We start from the raw sequence: 25,218 nt of genomic DNA, 5'->3' as shown, positions 1-25,218 counted from the left end.
GCCACCACGAGGCACATCTCAGGTGAGATGGAGGTGGATGCTTCAGGCAGAGGTGACAGGAATGTGAAATACACTTATTCTTCAGGGGGATGGAGGAGAGGGGCTAAGGAGATAATTTTGATTGAACTGGAGGCTGGAACAGGCAGAGGTTTAAAAATCCTGTTTTGTTTAGCTCAGGCAGAATCTGACAACTTGTATTTGCCAACGTTGAAAGATTGGGGGATCTCACAGGAAAATCTGGATTTTAGGCTCCCTTGAAAAATGGGCCCACATTTCTAAATGGCATCTACTGTTCGGAGAAGGGGAACTCACTGCAGCCTCCCCTGGCCACTTTGTTCCACGCTGCAATTCGTATTTAGATGCTGATCACATTTTGTAAGCACAGTGCAGTTAGCTCTCCAGAATGCTTCTGAAAGCCAGGATGGCTCAGAGTGCATTTGCAAGCTTATTCTTTAGGAGGTGAGTGTTAGTTATATTATCCGGGTTTCCCTACTTTCTCTTCTTTCCACTACTTCCAAGTTCCTGCCAGCATCTGATTGTGCAACTCCTGATAGAGGGGGCCTCAGTGCAACAAGGGTGGCAAAGTTGGTAAGGGCAGCCTGCGGGGCCAAGGGGCCCAGCCCTCATTCTCTCAGGGCAATAAAGGACACGACACAGGCAGATCTTAAGAAAATTCATCTGGCAGAAGCCCATAGGCTGGGCTGGAGGAGGCAGAAATGAATATTGACCCTGGTGATGCAAGTTACTCAGTTACTGAGTGTGTGGACTTGGGTGGGCTATGGAACCTCTTAGTGTCTCACTTTTCTCCTCTGTAAAATGGGCTGGATAAGAACAGTACCAATCTGGTAGGTCTGTTGCCAGGATTAAAATGAGATAATAAGCATACAGCATGTAGCACAGTGCCTGGTTGGTACATCAGTGCCCAATGCTTATGCTAATTTTTAGAATGAATCCTGAGATCAATTGGAAGATTACTGCAGTAGTCGACGTATGAGCTGATAAGGTCCTAGAGGAGGGGAGAGACAGTGACAAGACCAACATGGGAGTGTTAGGAATGACGACCCAACTGGGTTCAAGGCTGACTGGGGGAGGGGGAAGAGAGACAACTTCTGGGTCTGCAGCCTGGGTAAGTGGGGAATGACCGCAACGAAATGGAGAACCCTGGGAAGACAGTTTCAGCGGAGGGAGAAGTCAGCTTGATACATACTTGGAGGTGACCCTGGAGAGGTGGAGGCCAAACAGCAGTGTCCAGCAACCGATGAGAAGTGCGGGAGCGGGGCTGGAGAAATATGGCTCAGGGTTGAGGAAATATGGCTCAGGGCTGAGGATGTGGGTTATGAACATGAGGAACCCAGAGAGGGGAGAGGCACCCTGGAGGGAATGGATGAAGCTCTGTGCCCAGTTCAGCATCTCAGTTTGAACAGCTGGGGATTCTCTTGACCCAGAGACTGTGCATATTCTGCTCAGTCAGCTGTGCCACTTGGATACCACCTTTGTCCTTCTTCATCTTATGTGCTTTTAGTTCAAATGCTGACCGGGCCTAATCCTGCTTGCCTTGTGAGCCCTGATGAGGTCAAAGTCCCCTGTGTAGAAAGCGACAGGCTAACACTTGGTTTTATGTTTGATGAAACGGAGACACCTAATACAGACTGCAGGGACAGGGGGACGTCAGGCAGAATTGTCGGGGACCCAGCTTTTGGCTGGAGCCTTCCTCCTGGTCCTCTCAGAAGGCCCACTGTGTTCCAAAGCTCCACCTTCTCAGCTGCTCCCTAGATTTTCCCGGCAGCTTCTCTCTTTTTTTCCACATGAACTGTTCAGAGAACCATTTGCTCAGGACTCCCTGGTCCTCATGGAGGCAAATCAATCTCCATCTACTTGTTTCCTTTCTACTTGTTCTCTCAATACACCAAGTGCTGCCAGCCTCTTCAGTCCCAAGCTCTGGGTTAGGTGTGGGAGAGACAAAGCGGGCAAGGGTGGGTGTACCTGGAAGAGCTTGAGTTGAAATGTGCTGAAGTGTGGCCAAGGGCATTTCAGGCACGGTGGTCTTGGGGGCCACGAGGGCACACGAGGTGCAGGGCACCTCACTGTATATGTGCACGGGGCTGACTCACCCCCTTCCCACCAGCAGCCATCCCATCAGAACATGCACATGCATAATTTTATTTACCTCTCCAGTCTCTAGCATGCCAGCCAGGAGCCAGGGTAAGAGAAAGAAAAAGGAATAAAATGAGTGTAAGCACAGTGAAGGAAGGGCTCAGCTGGTTAAACAAGACTTCTGATTACTGTCATTAGTGCTCAAAAGAGTTCCAACCCGAAGTGGCATTAAATGGACAGATTGTGTGTGTATGTGTGTGTCTGGATAAAGCATATATATTAGAAGAATGAGACCTTCAGACAAAGTGGCCAGTCAGTGTTGGGGTGAGGAAATTTCCTGTCCAGCTGGTTACCTAATGGACACCTGATGTTGATTTGCTTCCTGATGGGCAGTGTAAGGAGGAAAGCCAATGGAATGGAAATGTTACCATTAAGTGTGCTCAGGTCAGAGGAGCCTGGCTGCCCTGCAAAGCTCTCTCCTTATACATTCAGCTGGCAAACCTTGCCTGCTCCCCAGGAGGATGTGGAGGGAGACTTAGAACGCTCTCTTTTCTTGAAGAAGTTGGATTGAGTACTTTGCAGGAACAAACAACCGCAATAGAATTTAGGGCTAGCCTGTTGTTTCTAGGTTCCTTATCCTCCAAACTTAAGATGTATTTTGAGCTGGGATCAGGAGGTTGTAAACTGGACAGTGATCACCAGCTGCAAGGCTTCCATACCCTCACGTAGTGCTCAGATATGCTGTTACTGCAGCGACATCTAATGGCCAGAGAAAGCAATGCATATTTGCATTTAAAAGCAGCCTGTGGTTCTGCCTTGGGAGGTTAATTTTTTTTTTTAAGTAGGTTGTCATATATGGAATTTAGAAAGATGGTAATGATAACCCTATACACGAGACAGCAAAAGAGACACAGATATAAAGAACAGAATGGATTGTGTGGGAGAATGTGAGGGTGGGATGATTTGAGAGAATAGCATTGAAACATATATATTACCATATATGAAATAGATTGCCAGTCCAGGTTCAATGCATCAGACAGGGCGCTCAGGGCCGGTGCACTGGGAGGACCCTGAGGGATGGGATTGGGGGGAAGGTGGGAGAGGGGTTCAGGATGGGGGGCACATGTACACCCATGGCTGATTCATGTCAATGTATGCAGAAACCACTACAATATTGTAAAGTAATTAGCTTCCAGTTAAAATAAATAGATTAATTTAAAAAATAATGTAGGTTGGACAGGGTACTATTGTTTACTGTTGTTGTTAGTTAGTCGCTAAGTCGTGTCAGACTCTTTTACAATCCCATGGACTGTAGCCCACCAGGCTCCCCTGTCCATGGGATTTTCCAGGCAAGAATACTAGAGTGGATTATTTCCTTCTACAGGGGATCTTCCAGATCCAGGAATTGAATCCGTGTCTCCTGCACTGCAGGCAGTCAGGGAAGCCCCATTATTGCTTATTAACTCCTGTAAAATAACATTTTGACTGCAACCCTAAGAATTCACTTCCTGAATCTTTGGATGACATTCATTCATAACTGGATGTTAATAATTTTTTATGAAAACCAAGCAATTGCCTCTTTGAGTTTTTTTCTTACAACTATCATGACTTTGCACTATTTTAAAGCTTCTTGTTGGAGCTTTGTGTATGTATGCATTATGAAGAAGGTTTCTATCGAAGGAAAAAGATGATTAAATTTTCCTCCAAACACCCACTTCTCAGCTTCCCTAGTGGCTCATGGTAAAGAATCCACCTGACAATACAGGACATGATGGTTCAATCCCTGGGTTGGGAAGATCCCCTGGAGAAGGAAATGGCAAACCACTTCTTGCCTGGAAAATCCCATGGACAGAGGAGCCTGGTGGGCTACAGTACATGGGGTTGCAAAGAGTCAGACATGACTTAGGGACTAAATGACAACAACCCACTTCCACTATACAGTAAATTGTTGTGGTAAATATATATTCTAGAGTAGAATGGTGGTGGTGGCTGGATTTCCCCATAAGAGGTCACTATTCTAGCTCTTGCGTGAAGAAAGGAATGCTAAAAGTTTACAGAGAAGATTGAAACCTCTATTCCCATATTTAGATGCCACTGAATTTCATCTGAAACCCTTTGCGATACTGTGACTTATAATAAATATATACTTGATCTCTGTCCCCATTTCTGGCACAGAGCGCCTATAATATTAACTTGACATTTCCTAAGTGATGAGAGCAATAAAGGTACCTTGGTATTCATAACAAACCCTTTTCAGTCACACCTGAGTTTATGTTAACACAGTGACTTTTGGAAAGTGTCGAAATGGATGGAGTCTGGTTGCCAGTAATCCAGTGAATAAACTAGTTTCCTGAGTTCTGTGAGCCACTCCAGCAAGTTAATCGGATTCAAGGCTGTGTGAACCTCTAATTTATACTTCAGAAGCTCGGGTGACAACCTAGACTGGAGATCGGCATCTGAAGTGGGGGGCAGTCTTGTGGGACTGAGCCCTTAACCCAAGGAATCTGATGCTGTCTCTGAGAGTGTCTGAATTGAGTGGAACTGTAGGACTCCCATGTGCCATTGGAGGCTTGCTTGGTATGTGGGAAAAAACCCCACGCACTGGAGTTGGTCCTAGAATCTAACCCCTTTTCACTGACTACCCCAAACCCTGGGCTTCCCAGGTGGTACTAGTGGTAGAGAACCTGCATGCCAATGCAGGAGACATGAGAGATGTAGGTTCAATCCTTGGGTCAGGAAGATCTCCTGGAGAAGGGAATGGCACCCCACTCTAGTATTCTTGCCTGGATAATTCCATGGACAGAGAATCAGACACGACTGAGTGACTGAGCACACACATTCTAACCTCTAGGTCCTGGTTTTGGGAAGGCTTACTCTAGGGAGGAAGTGAGGTCATGAAACCTTGAACTCTGCATAAGGAACACTAAATTGTAAGAGGTTCCAGAAAGTGCTGGGTAGATGCCTCTGGCTTTACTATTTGAAAAAGTGGTCCTCAAAGCATGGAAGCCAGTGATATAAGTAGCCTTAGTCTCATCCACCTTTTGATGACCAACCAGCGAGAGCCCATTTTCACTCCTGACAGGAAAAGAAATTCTGAGGGCCAGGATATTAAAAAATGAATAAAAAGTTTGTAGTATATCACACTTCTTTCCCACTCAACTTCACTCTGGATTTTTTAAAGAAGCTATCTATTTTAGAAAGACCATACTTTGGCCACCTGATGTGAAGAACAGACTCATTGGAAAAGACCCCGATGCTGGGAAAGATTGAAGGCAGGAGGAGAAGGGAACAGAGGATGAGATGTTGGATGGCATCACTGACTCAAGGACATGAGTTTGAGCAAGCTCCAGGAGTTGGTGATGGACAGGGAAGCCTGGTGTGCTGCTGTTCATGGGGTTGCAAAGAGTCAGACACAACTGAGAGACTGAACTGAACTGAATAATTATCATATGAAGAAATCAACTTTTCTAAGAATTGACCATATGAAGTTGCCCTTTGGGAATGTCAAAAAAAGGCTGTTGGCAGTGTCATACGGTTCAGTGTAAAAAAAGAAGACTGAAACTAAAGGGGAGATATACTGTATTCCTCAATAAAGACAGAATATTTTACGTAAATTATTCCAAGTATATAAGTTTAACATCAGTCCAGTCATAATCACAAGGTAGTTCTAAAGTTCATCAGAAACAACAAATGACTGAGAATAATCAAGGGAAGATTGAAGAGTGTTGAAGGGGTAGATGCCTTGCCAGACATTAAAGGCTCTTATAAAGCTTTAGGAATTGAAATAGTGTGGCACTGGCACGAGGACAGGCTGACAAATCTACAGTTCAGGATACACAGCCCTGAGACAGACCCTATAACATATATACATCTAGGATGGGCTAAAAGTTACAGAACAAAGTAGTGGGGAAAAGAGATTATTTCAAAAATGGTGCTTAAACAATTGGTAAATTATTTTTGTTTTTAAAGTTAGGTGATTACCTCATATCACACCACAGGTAAATTCTAAATACATTAAAGTGATAAGTGTAACAATTACAATAAAATATTTAAAGAAGTATATCAGTGAATAGTCATAGGATTGTGGGATGGGGTAGGTCTTTTACACAGAAGAGCAAAGTTAAAAACCCCAGAATAGTAACATGTATATATAACTGCATAAAAATTGTAAAATATGTACAATAACAGCATAAATGGCATTAGAAGCCAAATGTCAAAGGGTTAATACCTTTAACATATAAAGACTTCTTACCGATTAGTGAAAAAAAAAAAGCTAAATAGTCTAGAAAAATAGGCAATGGGTACAGACGGAAAATTGACAAAGAAGTACTAACGACAAATTGACATATGAAAAACATGCAATTTGCTTGTAATCAGTGAAATTCAAATTAAAGCAACATGACATTTTTCAGCTATTAGGTTCAAAAGGATTCAGAAAGTGAAACCACCTTACTCCCTGCTGTTGCACGTGGCAACTAACAGCCTTTCATTAAGACCTTAGACTTATTTTTATTCTGTGGCCTGTATTTCTAGGAATACAGCTAAACAGTGTCATTATAGATGTGAAAAAAATACAAGGACTTTCACTGCAGTATTATTGTACTGAAGAATTAGAAACAGCCTAAACATTTAAACATGGAGAAATTGTTATTTATGGTACGATGGAAGCAGAGATTGAAATTATACTGCCACAAACCAAGGAACACTTAGGGCTACCGGAAACTGAGAGAAAGGAAGATTCCTTTCCTAGAGCCTTCGAAAGGGGCATGGCCCTGCCAACATCTTGGTAGTAAAATTCTAGGCTCCAAAACTTTGAGACAATAAATCTGTTTTTTAAAAAATTATGGCACACCCAAAAGAAGTTGTACTACACACACACACACACACACACACACACAATGGAATATTACTTAGTCATAAAAAGGAATGAATTTGAGTCAGTGGTAGTGAGATGGATGAACCTAGAGCTTGTCCTACAGAGTGAAGTAAGTCAAAAAGGGAAAAACAAATATTGTATATTAAAGCATATATATGGACTCTAGAAAAATGGTACTGATGAACCCAACTGCAGGGAAGGAATGAAGACACAGATGTAGAGAGCAGACTTGTGGACGCAGCAGGGGAAGGAGAGGGCGGGACGAACTGAGAAAGTGGCACTGACACATATACACCATCATGTGGAAGACAGCTGGCTAGTGGGAAGCTGCTGTGTATATAACACAGGGAGCCCAGCCTGGCGCTCTGTGATGACTTAAAAGGTGCAGGACGTGGGGGAGGCTTGATGGAGGGGATATACATATATATATAAATATATATATATTTATGATTCATTCATGATGTTGTACAGCAGAAACCAATACAACATTGTAAAGCAATTATCCTCTAGTTAAAAAAATATTAAAATGGAAAATAATTATGGCATATCCAAATGGTAGAATATTATGTGATAATTAGAAAAGATGTTCTTAATACTTGATGGCCTGAGGCAATATCCATTAAATAATAACTGATAAAAGCAGATAATTTTTCATTTATTATATAATTTTTACATACAGTAGGAATGCAATTTTATGAAAAAATAACTTTCCATATACATATATATTTATGCATACACATCTGCATATACATATGAACACACAGAAGTAAAACTTAATCACTATAACACATAGCTATTGGGCTTATAGGTAATTCTTTTCTTTGTCATGCTTTTCTGTATTTCCCAAGTTTTCTATAATCTATGTGCATTCCTTTTTTTTTTATTGTGGTAAAACACACCTAACAGAAAACTTGACCATTTTAACCATTTTGAAGTGTATGTATTATTCTTAAAATGAGGGATAACAGTTTTTATCAATAAGCATACACTAGGCAGGCTCTCAGCTTGCATCGACATGACAATTACAATGTGACAATTTCAAAAATTTGTTTGGACAAAGGACAGGAAAGGAACACAATCCAGAGAGATGAAAAGTTTGATGGACTGGAGCCGCAGAATTGGGTGTAACTGTGATGTGTGTTGTCCTGAAGGCAGCTTTTCTTTATAGGTTGAGATAAATACTTGCAGGCTTTTTGGTGCTGAGGAAAGTGAGGCCTGGCTCAGCCAAAAAAGGCACATGGGGAAGCCGGGGGCCACTGAGACAATAGAGGGAGAAGTTACAGACATGAGGAAAAACAAACTCAGCCAGGGCTGATCATTTAAAATTGGATTCAACTGGCCCCAAATGAATATCCGAGCAGCTCTTCAGGATACATCAACTGTATAAAGCCAGATTTGCCCAGAAAAGTCCAGGAAGGCAGGTAAGCCTTCTGATGTGGAATCTGAGGGGAGGCTAGCAGAGAAGGAGCATGGTTCAGGGCAGATGCGAAGCCCCATTTGGTTTTGAGTTCACCCCCCAACTGTGTGAACCTGCCTGTAATCCTCATCCTTACTTGGACCATTCTGATTTTTCTTCAATCAGAATTGGCTGATTCTAGGCTCAGTTCCTCACTATGAGACCTTGGGTATCAGGCTTTTGCCTTTGTGGTCTGTAGAGAAACTGAGTTTTCCTAGGTCACAATTAGGAAAATACAGGGCCAAGCCCACTAAGACACTGACTCATTTCAAATGCAGTTACTTCCTCAACAGGGGAATCAGGGACTACTGGCCCCTTGTTAGTGACAGTTCCTGGCTTAGTTTGCTTCTTTCCAGGCTGTTTCACTGAAGGACAGGCTGTTAAGGCCAGAGTGACCTGTCCTCACTGTGAAGCCACCTTGATGTAACAGGCAGTACAGCTATGAAGTGAGGGAAGAAAAGTGGGTCTAAGTGTAGACCTAAGAGAGCAGAGGGTGGGAATGGGGAGGCAGCATGGGCTCATGCCCATTGCCCTGAAGTTACAGCAGAAATACCATGGAGTGGGGCTTTGCAGAGGGTTTGTATGAGCAGTCATGAGCATTTTGGATCCTGGTCTCGCTCAGGCTCTGTGTTCTTTGCTGTTGTTACCCACCCACATACAAGGCAAGGTCCCCCCAAACACATCTCCTCACCTGCATCTTCCTCTTCACCGTGTCAAAGGGGAAGGAGAGGGTCTGGGTCACTGCAGCAGCCAGGCAGACATTGGCAAAGTTCTGGAAGAGAGAGAACCGATCCCGGGGCCCATTCCAGATTTTCTCCAGGTTCATGTAAACTAGAAGGGAGCCAGCAGAGAAAGGGAGAGCACCTGAAAAACAAGGCCAGGGAGGCTGTGATGGCTCAGGAGACACTGGTTTGAGAACATAAATGCCAGTAGGAAACCCTGGGGAAAGCAACAGGACCAGCTCTGGGCTTGTGAAAAGTCACTCCAACAGAAGCAGCACGCACTTTCTTGGGTATATTTCGATTGGGTTTGTGTCATTGATCACAATGCATCGAATGATTCCCTGCAGGTTTGTGTATTCTATGTCCATTTCACTTTTAAAAGAATCATAAACAAATATCAAACTCTAGTTAGTAATATGCACGCTGAAAGGTTGAGGGGTGAAGTGTATTGATGTTTGCAATTTACATGAAAATCATCAAAAAATACATGACTGATGAATGGCTAGAGGGATGGATAGATAAATGATAAACCAAAACATTCATTGAAGGATCTGGTATATGCTGGGTATATGGGTATTTCCAATTCTTTTTTAAAAAAATTTATTTTACTTATGTATAGTTGATTTATAATGTTGTGTTAGCTTCAGCACAGTAAAATGATGTACAGCAAAGTGATTCAGTTACAGTCTTTTTCATATTTATTTCAATTATTGTTTATTACAGGGTATTGAATATAGTTTCCTGTGCTATACAGTAGGACCTTGTTTATCCTGGGTATTTCCAATTCTCTTAACATTTTGGGGTGTTTGAAATGAAAAGAGTGTTGGGGAAAAAAATCACTCTTAAATAAAAAGTTAGTGGGAGGTACTTAATCAAGCTTTGGAGTTTAGCGGATACTGATCTTCAGCTGAGAAGGTAACATTCTGTGAAAACTGAAGAGTGAGATCATAGTGGTGAGGGAGGGAGGTTACTTGACCTTGCTTCTGGGAATGATGCGGCCATATCAGGGCCCAGTGGGCACCCTGCACTGTGTGGCAGCCTCACCTTTCTTTTTTTAAAAAAATTTTATATTGGAGTAGAGTTGATTTACAATGTTGTGTTAGCTTCTGCCGTACAGCAAAGTAAATCAGTTATACATATACATATATTCACTCTCTCTTTTTTCATATAGGACATTACAGAGTACTGAGTAGCGTTCCCTGTGCTATCCAGTAGGTCCTTATTAGTTATCTTTTCTTTTTAACTTTTTATTTTGTATTGGGGTATAGCTAATTAACAATGTGGTAATTTCAGGTGATCCATGAAGGGACTCAACCATACATATACATGTGTCCATTCTCCACCAAACTCCCCTCCCACCCAGCAGCCTCACCTTTCTAGGAAAAGGTGGTAAGCAAGTACTGTGGTGGTTGGCACTTTGAAGCTTCCAAAAAATTTTGGACCAATCTGAAGTTTACACAGGGACTAAATATCTCCCTTAAGATGAGATTTAAAAGAAGGGCTAACACTAGTTGTGTTGCTCATCTTTAGAAAAATGTAGTATTTATTTAATAAAAACAAAAATGACATACCAACGCTATATTTTCATTCAGAAAACATTTGTGGAGCTAATGCTATGTGATGGGCCCTTTGCCAGGTGCCAGGAATACAAAGAGGAGTGAGCAGGCTAATTCCTGGAGATACTCACCATCTAGTGGGAGAGACAGACAGATAACGAGTCATAGTAGCGGGGCTAGGAAGGCTATGCAAAGTGCTTTAGGTACACAAGGATCAGAGGGATCCATTTTGCCTGAGGGAATCAAAAAGGACTTCACAGAAGAGAGAACTTTTTAACTGGGTCTTCAGGAATGAGCAGGAGTTCATCAGACACTGACGGAGCAAGCAGAGGGAACAACATATACAGAGAGTGGTATTTCCAAGAAATGCCAATATTTCTGGATGGCCAACACAGGAGTGCAGGTAGAGCATGGTAGGAGATGAGGTAGGGATTGGCCGGCAGGGCCAGGTCTGAAGGCGCTAGTATGCCAGAAGGAATTTGGGTTTTTCCCTGTAGCTCACGGGAGTCAGTGAAGGCTTTTAAGGAGGGCAGTGGGAAGAGGTTGATGAAATGATTAACTTGCACTTAGAAAGCTCACCACACCCTGGGAGCAAGGTACAGGGTGGACCAGGGCAGGAGAGACCCAGGACCGGGACCAGGTAGGAGCCGCTCACCACACCCTGGGAGCAAGGTACAGGGTGGACTGGGGCAGGAGAGACCCAGGACCGGGACCAGGTAGGAGCCTCTCGTGTCTGCAGAAAGATGATGAGAGTGTGACCTGGGGCATAGAAGATGCGGATGGAGAAGGGGCAGACTCGAGAGCTTTAAAAGGTGAAATTGACAGCACCTGCGGCTGAAGTAGGCATTCAGTGAGAGGAGGAGTCAAAGTTGAGGAGATAATAGGTTTCTTCTGGCTTAGGCCACTGGGTGAAAGAAAGGCAGTCTTGTTCACAGGGACACAGGAAGGGAGCAGGCATGCAACTAATGAGGACATCAGGTTTAGTCCTGACTAAATACTGATACATCCCTTGATGTATCAAGGGAATATCAGGTGGGGTTGTCCAATTGCAGGCATTCATACTACCACTGAGAGTTGGTGGTAGTCAGTGGCTAAGAGAGACGGCTCTGCGGTTGTATTGCTAGATCTTCTGTTTTCTATCTATGTGGTCTTGGGCAAGTTGCTTAGCTTCCCTAAGCATCTATTTCACCTGTAAAATGTGGCTTAAATGAGGAGCCGTATGCAAAACGTTTAGGACAGTGCCTGGCACACAATAAAGAGCAATAGATGTTAGTCATTGTTATTATAGAGATGAAATTGGGAGTCATTAGAGTATTACAATGTTTGTTTAAGCCACTAACTTAGATGAGGCCACCCAGGGAGGGAATGAAGAGTGAGAAGAAAACTCAGAAAGGAACCTGGGGAATAGCGACAGGTAGAGGGCTGGCAGCATCAGATGAGCCACACAAGAAAGAGCTGAAGAGAGGTGGGAAAAGAAATCTAGATACAGTGGGATCCTGGAAGACAGGTTTCTAGAATAAAGGGTGATGGATCTCATCAAATACTGCAAAAAAGGTCAGAAAAAAGGCAAAAGTCTACTCGATTGGCAATTGGGGGTCCTGGTGACTTGTGCAGGTGTAGTCCTGGCAAAGGTTCTGAAGATCACAGAAGCTACAGTTGCTACCCTGGTTGTGCTCATACATGTATGGACATTCTCGGAGACTCCTTCCTGCGGTCATATGGGGAGTGTGTGGGACTGTTTGCCTGTCCACTTGTGCTGAGCCACCTGCAGGCTGTCCTTCTCCCTCCCAGGCCAAAGTTAGGAGTGGGGTGTATGGCTATGGAATAGAACAAAGCTAATCAACTCTATATTGAATCCATATGATCTTGAACTCAGAGATCATTCTGTCATTTTTGAAGCAGAAGATATTAAGAAGAGGTGGCAAGAATACACAGAAGAACTATACAAAAAAGATCTTTATGACCCAGATAATCACAATGGTGTGATCACTCACCTAGAGCCAGACATCCTGGAATGTGAGGTCAAGTGGGCCTTAGGAATCATCACTACAAACAAAGCTAGTGGAGGTGATGGAATTCCAGTTGAGCTATTTCAAATCCTGAAAGATAATGCTCTGAAAGTGCTATACTCAATATGCCAGCAAATTTGGGAAATGCAGCAGTGGCCACAGGACTGGAAAAGTCAGTTTTTATTCCAATCCCTAAGAAAGGCAATGCCAAAGAATGCTCAAACTACCACACAATTGCACTCATCTCACACACTAGTAAAGTAATGCTCAAAATTCTCCAAGCCAGGCTTCAACAGTACGTGAACCCTGAACTTCCAGATGTTCAAGCTCATTTTAGAAAAGGTAGAGGAACCAGAGATCAAATTGCCAACATCCGTTGGATTACGGAAAAAGCAAGTGAGTCCCAGAAAAACATCTATTTCTGCTTTATTGACTATGCCAAAGCCTTTGACTGTGTGGATCACAACAAATTGTGGAAAAATCTGAAAGAGAAGGGAATACCAGACTACCTGACCTGCCTCTTGAGAAATCTGTATGCAGGTCAGGAAGCAACTGTTAGAACTGGACATGGAACAACAGACTGGTTCCAAATAGGAAAAGGAGTACGTCAAGGCTGTATATTGTCACCCTGCTTATTTAACTTATATGCAGAGTACATCATGAGAAATGCTAGGCTGGATGAAGCACAAGCTGGAATCAAGATTTCCAGGAGAAATATCAATAACCTCAGATATGCAGATGATACCATCCTTAAGACAGAAAGCGAAGAAGAACTAAAGAGCCTCTTGATGAAAGTTAAAGAGGAGAGTAAAAAAGTTGGCTTAAAGCTCAACATCCAGAAAACTAAGATCATGGCATCTGGTCCCATCACTTCGTGGCAAATAGATGGGGAAACAGTGGAAACAGTGACAGACTTTATTTTTTTGGACTCCAAAATCACTGCAGATGGTGACTGCAGCCATGAAATTAAAAGACGCTTGCTCCTTGGAAGAAAATTATGACCAACTTAGACAGCATATTAAACAGCAGAGACATTACTTTGGTGACAAAGGTCCATCTAGTCAAAGCTATGTTTTTTTTCCAGTAATCATGGATGGATGTGAGAGTTGGACCATAAAGAAAGCTGAGCACTGAAGAATTGATGCTTTTGAACTGTGGTGTTGGAGAACACTCTTGAGAGTCCCTTGGACTGCAAGGAGATCCAACCAGTCCATCCTAAAGGAAATCAATCCTGAATATTCATTGGAAGGACTGATGTTGAAGCTGAAACTCCAATACTTTGACCATCTGATGCGAAGAACTGACTCATTGGAAAAGACCCTGATGCTGGGAAAGATTGAAGGTGGGAGGAGAAGGGGACGACAGAGGATGAGATGGTTGGATGGCATCACCGGCTCAATGGACATGAGTTTGAATAGACTCAGGGAGTTGGTGATGGACAGGGAGGCCTGGCGTCCTGCAGTCCATGGGGTTGCAAAGAGTCAGACACAACTGAGTGAGTAAACTGAACTGAACGGACCTTGAACTCAGTTAAACGAATTTAATGGGTTACAAAGATATACAATACATTCATATATATCCCTTGAACTCAGTAAAGTGGATTTCACTGGTTACCAACAAAGATATAAAAATCATTTGTATAGATCCAAGAACACAGCCTTTTCTTGGACAAGGTGACAAGTTCCATCTTACCTAAAACAGTAAGGGAAACCCCTCGATAAAGGGCCAGGAACCCTTCCTGTTGATAAATAGTAGAAAATGCATGGAGGATCCCCCTGTAGGATGGTTCCAGCATGTTCTGCACAATTAACCGAGTTTTGATGAGGTCTGTAGGATATGTCACAATGGTGGAAACCATCCCTGCGAGACTCCCAGCCATGATGGAGCTCCACTGGGAAATATGGCCCAGGTCATCCATGAACAGCACGACAAACCTGGGAGAAAACAGGGAGAAAGGCCCAAGGGAATCAGCTATGGATTGTTTTGGAGTGTTCAGTGCTACTGATTGCAACATTTCCCCACGTTTGGAAATGCTTTATGAAGCAAAAATTACTATACTAATGTATTAAGATAAATGAGGAAACACATTCAATTCTACTATATTTATGTAATTCTACTTAGCTCTAAGGAAGAGATATCTAACCTTATTTACATCTACCCTAAGTCCATCCACTTCATCTTAAGCATTTTCCCCTTTTATTTGCATAACTGTCAACCCTGGCTTGCCTGTGGGGTGTAAATGAACAGAAGTACTCGATAAATACTGAGTTGGAATGTGCTCCTTTGATTCGGTTGCAACTTCAATGAAATTGCTTGAAACAATGACTTTAAGCATTCCCAGTAATTGAGGTTTTTTGTTTTTGGCTGCCTCAGGCAGCATGTGGGAAATTAGTTCTTCAACCAAGGGTTGACCTGAGCCCCCTGCATTGGAAGCTCAGAATCTTAACCACTGGACCACCAGGGAAGTCCCTTGAGTTTTTAAAATATATTGGTTTAATAATTGTAAGAGAAGATGCACGACCCCACCAACTGTCAGAGAAATAACAAATAAAAACAGTAACAAGATACCATTTCTCACCCAGCAGACTGGCAAAGATGAAAAAGTCTGATAACACCAAGTGATGGTGAGAAAGTATGGAAACAGGAATGCTCATCCACTGCTGGGAGAGGTGTACATTGGCAGGTCACTTTGTAGTATCTAGTAAAATTGGAAGAAAGCCTACTTTCATCCCAGCAATTCCATTTCTCAGTGCATATCCTAGAGAAACTCTTGTATAAAGACACAAGATGTACTTGGAGACTCCTTCCTGCAGTCAGATGGGGAGTGTGTGGAACTGTCTTCCTGTCAGCTGGGTGAGAAATGGCATCTTGTTACTGTTTTTATTTGTTATTTCTCTGACAGTTGGTGGGGTCATGCATCTTCTCTTACAATTATTAAACCACTATATTTTAAAAACTCAAGGGACTTCCCTGGTGGTCCAGTGGTTAAGATTCTGAGCTTCCAGTGCAGGGGGTGCAGGTTCAACCCCTGGCTGGGGACACTTATTATTAATACATTGTTTGTAAGTGAAATTGAATAGTCTAAAAATCCATTGGTAGAGGAATGGATAAATTGTGGAAGTCATATAATGATACCATAAATGAATGCACTTAGAACTGTGTATTTACATGGATAAATCATAAAAGCATAAAGTTAAGTGAAAAAAGCAAGTTGCAGAATGACCTATAGTGTATGGTAACTATGGTCATTTCTCTGTATCCACAGGTTTCAGAAACCCCAACAGATACCAACATCTGTGGATGCTCAAGTCCCTCATAGAAAATGGTGTATTATTTGCCCTCTAGTATACTTTAAGTCAGGGGCTTCCCTACTGGCTCAAACAATAAAGACTGCCTGCAATACAGGAGACCCGGGTTTGATCCCTGGGTCAGGAAGATACCCTGGAGAAGGGAATGGCAACCCACTCCAGTATCCTTGACTGGAGAATCCCATGGACAGAGGAGCCTGGCGGGCTACAGTCCATGGGGTCACAAAGAGTTGGACACAACTGAAGCAACTCATCAGGTACATATGCATACTTTAAATCGTCTCTAGAGTACTTATAATACTGAATACAGTGTAAATGCTATATAAAAAGTTCCTGGGGCATGGCAAATTCAAGTTTTGCTTTTTGGAACTTTCTGGAATTGTATTACACAATACTGAATACAGTATTTCCAACCTGTGGTTGGTTGAATCAGTGGATACAGAATCTAAAGATACAGAGGGCTGAATACATTTAAATCAAGAAATACATCTACAAAACCGTATCTTAAAGTAATTATGGATATAGACATGTTAAAAAAGTATAAAATAGACCCCCAAGAAGGTGGAGAGCAGATGGGACTGGAAAAGAGAATGAAGGGGACTTTACCATTATCTGTAATATTTTATTTCTTGTACTAAGTCTTCCCTGGTGGCTCAATTGGTAAAGAGTCTGCCCGTAACGCAGGAGACCCAGGTTCAATCCTTGGGTCAGGAAGATACCCTGGAGAAGGAAATGGCAACCCACTCCAGTATTCTTGCCTGGAGAATCCCATGGACAGAAGAGCCTGGTGGGCTACAGTCCATGGGGTCACAATTAGCTTAAAAGATACTTCAACTATCTTTTTTATTTCTTGTATCTTTTAAGCTAATTCTCTTGTATGCTGTCAATCCTGCACTGTGGGTATATGAGTGTTTGCTAGACCATTCTTTGTGTTTCACTGCAGTTTCACAATTTAGTCCCAAATGGTTTTGGGTGGACTTTTCTATTGGCAAACTAGAAAGCCACTCTGTTACAATCCCTCTTTCTGGAAGCAGTACATCCCCAGTCATGAGAGCCTACGTTGGCAGAAATTGTTCTAAGAGGACTTTTACATGGTGCACGTTCCCGGGCCAGGAAGCAAAGGAATTTTATTCATGCTTGGGAAATGTGGAGAAAATAAAAGAGGGCTTGGAAACCAGGAAAAATAAGATTTTCTGTCAGAGAGTGGGTAGGAGGAGCGGGAGAGGTATAACAAGGATCTGAATAAAAGGAAGGTGAACAGAGCTAGCTAATAGTATTTTATCTTTTTTAAAATGAGAGCATCCTGAATACTTTGGCTTCCAAAGCTCTAGCGAAGATGTGTATTTCCTGCTTTTTCAGTTTGGCAGCAGGCCAGGGCCCCCTGACTGACGAATAAGTGTTCAGGTGAAACCACTGAGAGAGTTCTAGATTGGCTCCTTTGCTCCCAAGTAAACACTTATCTATTAAAAACATCTCCTTCAAGCTGTAGGAAAGTCTGGGCTTCATTTTGTCAGCCTCACTTAATAGTCATTTGAGTGAACCAGCGCGACCTTTTAAAGATACAGATAAACCAAGCTGGTTCTCCCTGGTGGGCCGTCTGCCTTGGTTTCACTGCCTGCACCATTCCTGAGTCCTTCCTCCCTCCTCTCTCCCAAAGCCAGTCCAGTCGAGTGGGAGGGGAACCTTAGCAGAGGGAAGGGAGACAGAGGAAGTGGAAATGCTTGGCTAGAGGGGTGGTCTGCAGCATGCTGGAATAATCTAGAAGAAGGAGGAGTTTGAAGAAACACCATTCATTCTCATTCAGTTCAGTTCAGTCGCTCAGCCGTGTCTGACTCTTTGCGACCCCATGAATAGCAGCACGCCAGGCCTCCCTGTCCATCACCAACTCCCAGAGTTCACTCAGACTCACGTCCATCGAGTCAATGATGCCATCCAGCCATCTCATCCTCTGTCGTCCCCTTCTCCTCCTGCCCCCAATCCCTCCCAGCATCAGTCTTTTCCAATGAGTCAACTCTTCGCATGAGGTGGCCAAAATACTGGAGTTTCAGCTTTAGCATCATTCCTTCCAAAGAAATCCCAGGGCTGATCTCCTTCAGAATGGACTGCCTCCCGCTTATTCGCCCTCCCAGGGCACTCGTGCATGCATTCATTCCCCAGTCACTGAATATATACACTGTGTGAGCTTTCAGCATAAGATCATGAGAGTTCAACGGACCTACCAGAGAGATGTCTGATAGGGGCGGCCCAAGAGAAATTAGGGTCTCTGAATGACTTGATGAACTAGGAAGAACCCTGTCTTCTATCAGTTTGCTTTATAAAGAGGGTTTTGACATATTTGACAAATATACAAAATCGAAAAGAAGAACCAAGGAAAGCCCTTTTTCTCAGACTCTTACTATACAGAGACGAAGACACAGATCGTTCCTCTTACAATCAGAGTCAAAGCAGGGCAACCCTGATAGGCCATCAATGACGTCATCTGAATCCCCACATCTTAAGTGCTTGTCTGATTGGCTGGGGCAGCAGTGTTCCCCTTTCTGCTCTTCCTTGCATTCCCACACACTGCACAGAAGCTTTTCCAGCAAGACTAGATAAGCTGATGAACGGCAGTAACCCCTTCATTTCAGGCACACGGAGATTACACACACCCTTGATGTATGTAGTTAGAACTGCCAACACTTCAACCTAACACAAGTTGGCAGCCAAACACAAGCTAGTGAATTGGTTACACAATAAGGAAATGGTGTTGGTGATGAACAGAGTTTTAGGAACCCAAAACAATGCTTATACAGCTAGACAAACAGTTGTAGCATAAAGTTGGGTAAAGGTCTACATCTGATAGCCACCCATTGTGTTAGATTTTATTTGTTTAGTACAAGGACCTAGCTCCTCCCAGACTCTACTGAGTGCATTCTTTTCATTGTAAATCCAAGTAGGGAGATATGTCATCATCACAACGTTAAGCTGAGCACTGGACTAAGCAGAAGACCTGGTTTCAAGCTCCAGCTGTGCCATTAATTGTGTTTGTGAGCAAGTCACTGAACTACTGCTTTTTTTAAAAAATTTTTATTTATTTATTTTTGACTGTGCTGGGTCTTTGTTGCTGTGTGGGCTTTTCCTGAGTTGCAGTGAGTGGGGGCTACTCTCTAGCTGTGGTGCATGGGCTTCTCATTTCGGTAGCTTCTCATTGCAGAGCACAGGCTCTAGAACTTCCAGGCTCTAGAGCACAGGTTCAATAGTTGTGGTATGTGGGACCTTCCTGGACTAGGGATCAAACCTGTATTGGCAGGTGGATTCTTTACAACTGAGCCACCAGGGAAGCCCTGAACCACTGCATTTTCTGAACATTCTGTATGTTTATGCTTTTTTATTCAAACCCACAATCACAGGCTGTACCATTACCCACAACTAACTGTTCTGCAAATTCATGGATCTGCAAATTCAGTATAATGATGGATCCAAGGTATTGTCTTAATGTAGGAAGTCTGGCATCATGATTGATCCACCACTTGGCTGCCTATCACTGAAATATTTCCTTTTAATTTTCAGAAAGAAACTAACCTTTCAGGAAAACATTATTAGCAAACCTAGCCTGAGTAGCTATGTGTTCTTCCTCTCCCACACATCTCCTTTTCTCCATTCCCACGGTCATCAGCCCATTTCAGATGCTCTCAGCCACCACAGGGACTAGTGCAACTGGTTCCTAACTGGTCCCGCCGCCCCCAGCCTTCTTCCTCTTTAGATGTCCTCTGCAGCTACCAGGTGACAATTCCTGTTGAATTGCTTTAATCACAGCACTCCCCCATCAAAAATCCACCCCAGTTACCCTTGCATTCCAAGTAAAGTCCAAACTCCCTAATCTGCCCCTCCAAGATCTCATTCCAACCTGCTTTTCTGGCTGTATTTTCCATTACAGCCAGAGACACACCTTATGCTCCAGTCATGCCGCATGCCTTCCCACTGCTGTGCCTTTGCTTATGGCATTACCTGCAGTATCTTTCTCCCCATCTTTGCCAGAAAACTCCTACTCATTTTCCCAAGACCAAACTTGGATGGTTTTTCTCTGCTGCGACATCTTCATATCTCCTCCCTCATCAGAGGTGTGAATTTCTATAGCACTTTAAACTTGGCAGTCACATGCTATGGACATACTATAGTTTTATTTTATTGCTCTGGAAGTTCCGGGACACAGGGACCATGCCCCTTTCATCCTTGCATCGTCCCCAGCATCATGCATACAGTGGGCACTTAATGAATGCAGACAGAAAGCAGTATGAAGTAATAGGGCACGGGTATTAGAGTCAGAAGGCCTGGTGGAGTTCAGCTCTGTCACTGATGAGTGGTGTGGCCAATCTGAGCCCAACAGTGCATCTGTAAAGTGGGCATAAGCTTCCTGTCCTGTGGACGGTACAGGGAAGGAGACAGGTGTTGTAAATATCCAACGATTTACACACACATACACACACACACACACGAAATGGTAACTAGATAGAGGTAATGGATGTTAATTAGCTTGATTGTGGCAATCATTTCACAAGGTATACATATATCAAAGCATCAACTTGTACACCTTAAACATAGATAATTTTTCATGTCAATGATATCTCAAAATCTTAAAAATCCAATGACATGCAGTCATCCCTCTGTATCCATGGGTTCCAGAACTGCAGATTGAAAATATTCAGAAGGAAATTCCAGGAAGTTCCAAAAAAGCAAACCTTGAAGTTGCTGCACAGTAGCAACAATTTACATAGCATTTACATTATATTTACAACTTTTCCCATAGTATTTACATTGTATCAAGTAGTATAACCAACCTAGAGATGATTTAAAGTATCCAGGAGGATTGTGCAGGTTACATGCAAATACTACTCCATTTCATAGAAGAGACTTGAGCATGTGGAGTGGGGGTGGGGGAGTGGTGGGGTGGAGGTTGTCCTGAAACCAATCCCCTCCCGGATATGGAGGGATGTCTGTATATATTGGAGAGGGTAAGCAGCAGAGCCACAGTACTTAAACCAGCCTTTGAAGTTCTGCTTCCCTCTCCTTGGTACACATTCCAAAGGAGGAGTTCCATACTTCGTGGACAATACAGTAAAGTGGGGAGAAATTGAGTCATTCTAACTCAGAGGAGAAATGTTTACAGACTGAAGGCCAGATGTTGCTGACAGCAAGGGGCCTGGGGAGGAAAGAGAGCCTTGACAGAGATGCCCCACCATCTCACTACCCTCCTTTCCCAGAGTAAGAGAGGCAACGCTATTTCCAGGCATAAGTGAAATGAGCGCTGGCCTCGAGGAATCAGTGATAAGGAAGATTCCACTGGGCTTGTCAGTTGTCGGATGAGAATTCCAGCTCCAGCCTCCCTGAGCCAAAGGCAAAATCCTTCGACTGTCAGTCTGCAAGGCAGACCTACAGTGGCCAAGACTGTGGATTGTGTTTCTCTAATTCTGAGCTGAGGCCAGGCTTCAGAGGTGGCTGCTGTTCCCAGCGAATGGGGACCCCGGGACCATCCCCCCAACTACAGAAGCATCTCTACCTAAAACCCCATCCCTATCACTTCATTCTTTTAGGCTGTGTTTCCAGTTAAAATGCAAACATCTCTGAGTTCTTGAGGAAGTTTTAAGACTCATCAGGCTAATTTACATATTCAGAAGTTTTTCTAAAAAGCAGCTGTTTTTGTGGGAGGTGTTAAAAGGAGGCCAGTGAGCAGTGAGGGTGGGGCAGCCTCTGTAGGACCCCAAAGGCCAGCTTCTTGGGGGAGAGGGCAGGGAGCCGAACTCCGCGGCCTTTTGGTGGCAGTAGATTGGGCCCTCTGTCCCTAGCAAGCACTGTCTTCTGAGGGTTCTGGTCACACAGACCCTCTTCCATACATGTATCTTCAGAGGTCTCTCTCCCAAGCCAGCCAAAGCAAAATTTCCAAGTTGGTGGACAGTGGGAGGGGGGTTGGGAGCCATCTATCCGGAGATTTCTTCACTCCTTCCCCCCAAATCTCCTTTCACCCTCTTCCGCCTCCTCTCCGGTCCAGCCCCGTCAGCCTCTCTGGGCCAGAGCTGCGTCGCCCTCAAAATGCAGAAATCCCCAGAAAAGGTGAAGAAGAAAAGGTGGGGACTACACTTTGGGGGCCGAAGAGGTCGCCTTCTGGCCCAAGGGGCTCCCACGAGATCCGGAAGCAGGCGGGGGCGCACCGCCGGCCCGATCCCCAGCACCCGGGCGGCGTCGGGCCGCGGGCTACCCGGCGGCGGCCTCCCGGGCCCTGGCCCCGCCCACGCCCGGCTCTTACTTGCGGTAGGCGGCTAGCTGGACGGCGCTGCAGGGGAAGAGGCGCAGGCAGGCCACCGCGTTCCCCTTCCACAGGGCGCGGGGCCCCTCGGTCCGCCACACGCGGAGCCCCGCGGCCCACGGCCCCCGGGCGCGGCCGCGCACGACGCCGACCTGGGCCAGTACGGTGGCTAGCTCCAGCGGCGCGGTGAGGCTGAGGCTGAGCGCCCCCGCCAGCCCGGCGCACAGCAGCCGCTGGCTGCCCGTCAGCCGGCCGTCCCGCCGCCAAGTCGCCATCGCGCGTCCGCGGCCCGAGCCCCGGGCGGCCGGCCGATCGCGTGGCTCGGACCTGGGGCTCCCGGGCTCCGGCGCAGGGGGCGGGCCAGGCTCCGCCCGGCGTAGGGCGGACCCGCGGACCGGACGGGAAGCCGGTCCGCGGCCGGGCCGGAGCTGGCCTGGGGCCGGGGCGGGGTTGAGGAGGCTGGTCCGGGGTTGAGGCCGTGGCCGTGCCGGTTTAGTGTCTGATTTTCGGCCAAGACGTTTCTGTTTGCGGTTGAGAAACACTCACCGCGTTCTTTCAAGGCCTAGGCCGCTCTATTTGTGTTCTCAATATTCAGCCCCCGCCACCCCGCCTTATTTATACCCTTTCTCCCTTTCCAAGTTCCACCTTGCCCCCCTCCTTCCCTTGCCTCTGTTCTCATCCCTGCGACCTTTTTTCTGCCCCTAGGAAACGCTTTACAGATTTCTCAGGGCAGAAGGAAAAAACCTTCTATAACATACACACGATATCCAACACTTGACAAGTATCAGGCTTTTCGTACATTGCCTTATTTAATCTTCAAAACAGTCCTCAGTGGGTGTGTCCCCATTTATTACTCTCAATTCGAGAGGCCGTAGGTACGGTGCTTAGAGCTTCGACTCCAACCTGTGTTAGCATCTGAGCCCTGCGGTTTACCAGCTGTGTGACCTTGAGGAAGTCACTCAACCTCTCTATGCCTCACTCGCTTCATCTATAGTTTTTTTTTTCCTCTAGGGGTTGTTGTAAGTAGTAAATGAAAAATGATACAGGTAAGCACTACAGATGTGTTAGCTATGATTAGATGTTTTTACAGAAGAGGAAACAGAGAGATTGACTTTTCTAGGCACACAGCGGCTAGACGCCATCTGGATTCAGGTCTGTTTTGTAACAACATTCCCTAACAGCTACACTAAACGTCCCCTGGGACAGCAGAGTGTCTCTCGAGTAGAGACATTTTCGGTGGTTTTGTGAGCTAAGGGGACCACAGGGGCAAAGAACGCTTAGTAGTCAGTGACTTGGCCAGAGTCTAAGAAGGATTTTGATAAGTTTTTTAAAAAATTAAAAATTTCTCCCTGTTTTCTCTTCTTATAAAGCCGTTTCAGTAATAATAATGGAAAGGTAGTCCAGCAGTCTGTTAATATAAGACATCCCAGTTGCTTTTAGGCTTGTATTGTTATTTTCTACATTTACTAACACACATGATGATATAAAGATCCTTTTCTAAAAGGTGTCGCAGGGTTTTGATCAGGGGAACTTGTTCTACCTATTTATTAAACAGCAACAGACTCAAAGACAGAATAGACTGGTTGCCCAGGGGTATAGGGAGTGGGGGAGGGATGGCTTGGGAGTTTGGGATGGGCTCATGCAAACTATCATATAGAAAATGGATCAGCAAGGTCCCACTGTAGAGTACAAGGAACTATATTCAATATCCTGTGATAAACAATCATGGAACAGAGTGTGAAAAAGAATGCATATGTATGTAACTGAATCCCTTTGCTGTACAATAAAAATAAACACAACATTCTGAATCAACTATACTTCAATTTAGAAAAAGGAAATGGAAAAAGAGGACTTGTTCTAGTTATAGAAGCTTGCTCTGCTCTCAACCATTTGGGATGCTTATTTTTCTTGTTTTGTGAATTCTCCTGTCTTGCTGTAAGCTAATTTCATGGCTGTGGGAGGTTGAGAAAGTAGGTTTATGACTCTGAAGACCAGAGGACATGAATTTCACAGGGTTTGAATTGGAATTTGGGGACTACAGTAAGGAAACCAGTTACTAGTCCTGTCCTAAAGCACTCTGTTGGACAACAGGACTAGATTCTAAAGGTCCTTTACGGAGCTCTGCCCTGGGAATGGAACAGTTGATGGAATCACCACATTGTGTGGAGTGTGGCTTGACTGGGTTGTACTGGTTTTGTTTGGTTTTAAGGCAACTTAGATGAGCATTTCAACTGCACCTACCTCGGAAACCAGGTATCCTTTTTTCTTGAGCACTGCTGTTCTTTTTGTCTTCAGCAGGAATACGATGTTCTAGTGAGCCAGAGGCAAGAAGAATCCTTTTAGTCTTCCCAGCTGTGGGCCAGGACAGATTGTGAGTTGATGGTCTATTTTAACCTCAAAAGTAATTTTTCACAGTAGGTACCTTGCACAGTAAAATGGGTAAGCGCAGAATATTTGCTGCCTCTGTCTTTTCATGGCCATGTGCAAACAGAACAAGGTTTGCTCCTATTTTACTCAGCTAGAGTCCCATTCATTTGCTAAACCTTGGGAATATTATGTAGATTAATCTTAAACATAAATCAGTCCTTGAGGGTGTCATATATTTGGATTGCCACTTATAGACTTGTTAACCTCAGTGCCTCTTCATATTTATTGAAAAGTCTGTGAAGAATATAGTAAGTTAAGGATCTCCAACTTTGGAAAAGGCACACAATATGAAACTGGGGTGCTGTGTTAAAAATAAATGTATGATAACTTTAAAAAAAAGGAGAAATGAGGCGGCAAGTGAAATAATCTTAGACGTAGCATTGTAACTTGAGGAAAAAGGGTGGCTAGCTGATTCAGGCCAGCAGGCAGCCTCCTGTCCTCAGCAGACGTTGGGAGATGCTCATGGTTTTGGATTCTTCAGCACTCACTT

General features: G+C 44.3%; 1 protein-coding gene across 1 annotated transcript in view; it reads right to left on the bottom strand.

Moving 5' to 3' along the window:
* SLC25A43 (solute carrier family 25 member 43) overlaps nucleotides 1-22,935 on the bottom strand; it is a 41,053-nt gene extending 18,118 nt beyond the window's left edge. The window contains exons 1-3 of the mRNA XM_061408521.1: nucleotides 22,302-22,935; nucleotides 14,406-14,647; nucleotides 9,118-9,290 (exon numbers count right to left, since the gene is read on the bottom strand). Of these exons, the coding sequence (XP_061264505.1) occupies nucleotides 9,118-9,290; nucleotides 14,406-14,647; nucleotides 22,302-22,576 (690 nt within the window). The 5' untranslated portion in view covers nucleotides 22,577-22,935. The remainder of the gene's footprint in view (nucleotides 1-9,117; nucleotides 9,291-14,405; nucleotides 14,648-22,301) is intronic.
* Between the last annotated feature and the right edge of the window lie 2,283 nt (nucleotides 22,936-25,218).

This window comes from Bos javanicus, chromosome X (genome assembly GCF_032452875.1).
Source record: "Bos javanicus breed banteng chromosome X, ARS-OSU_banteng_1.0, whole genome shotgun sequence".
In the NCBI taxonomy this organism is placed as follows: domain Eukaryota; kingdom Metazoa; phylum Chordata; class Mammalia; order Artiodactyla; family Bovidae; genus Bos; species Bos javanicus.
The sequence above is the reverse complement of the archived record's forward strand: the minus strand, read 5'-3'. Positions and strand labels throughout refer to the sequence as shown.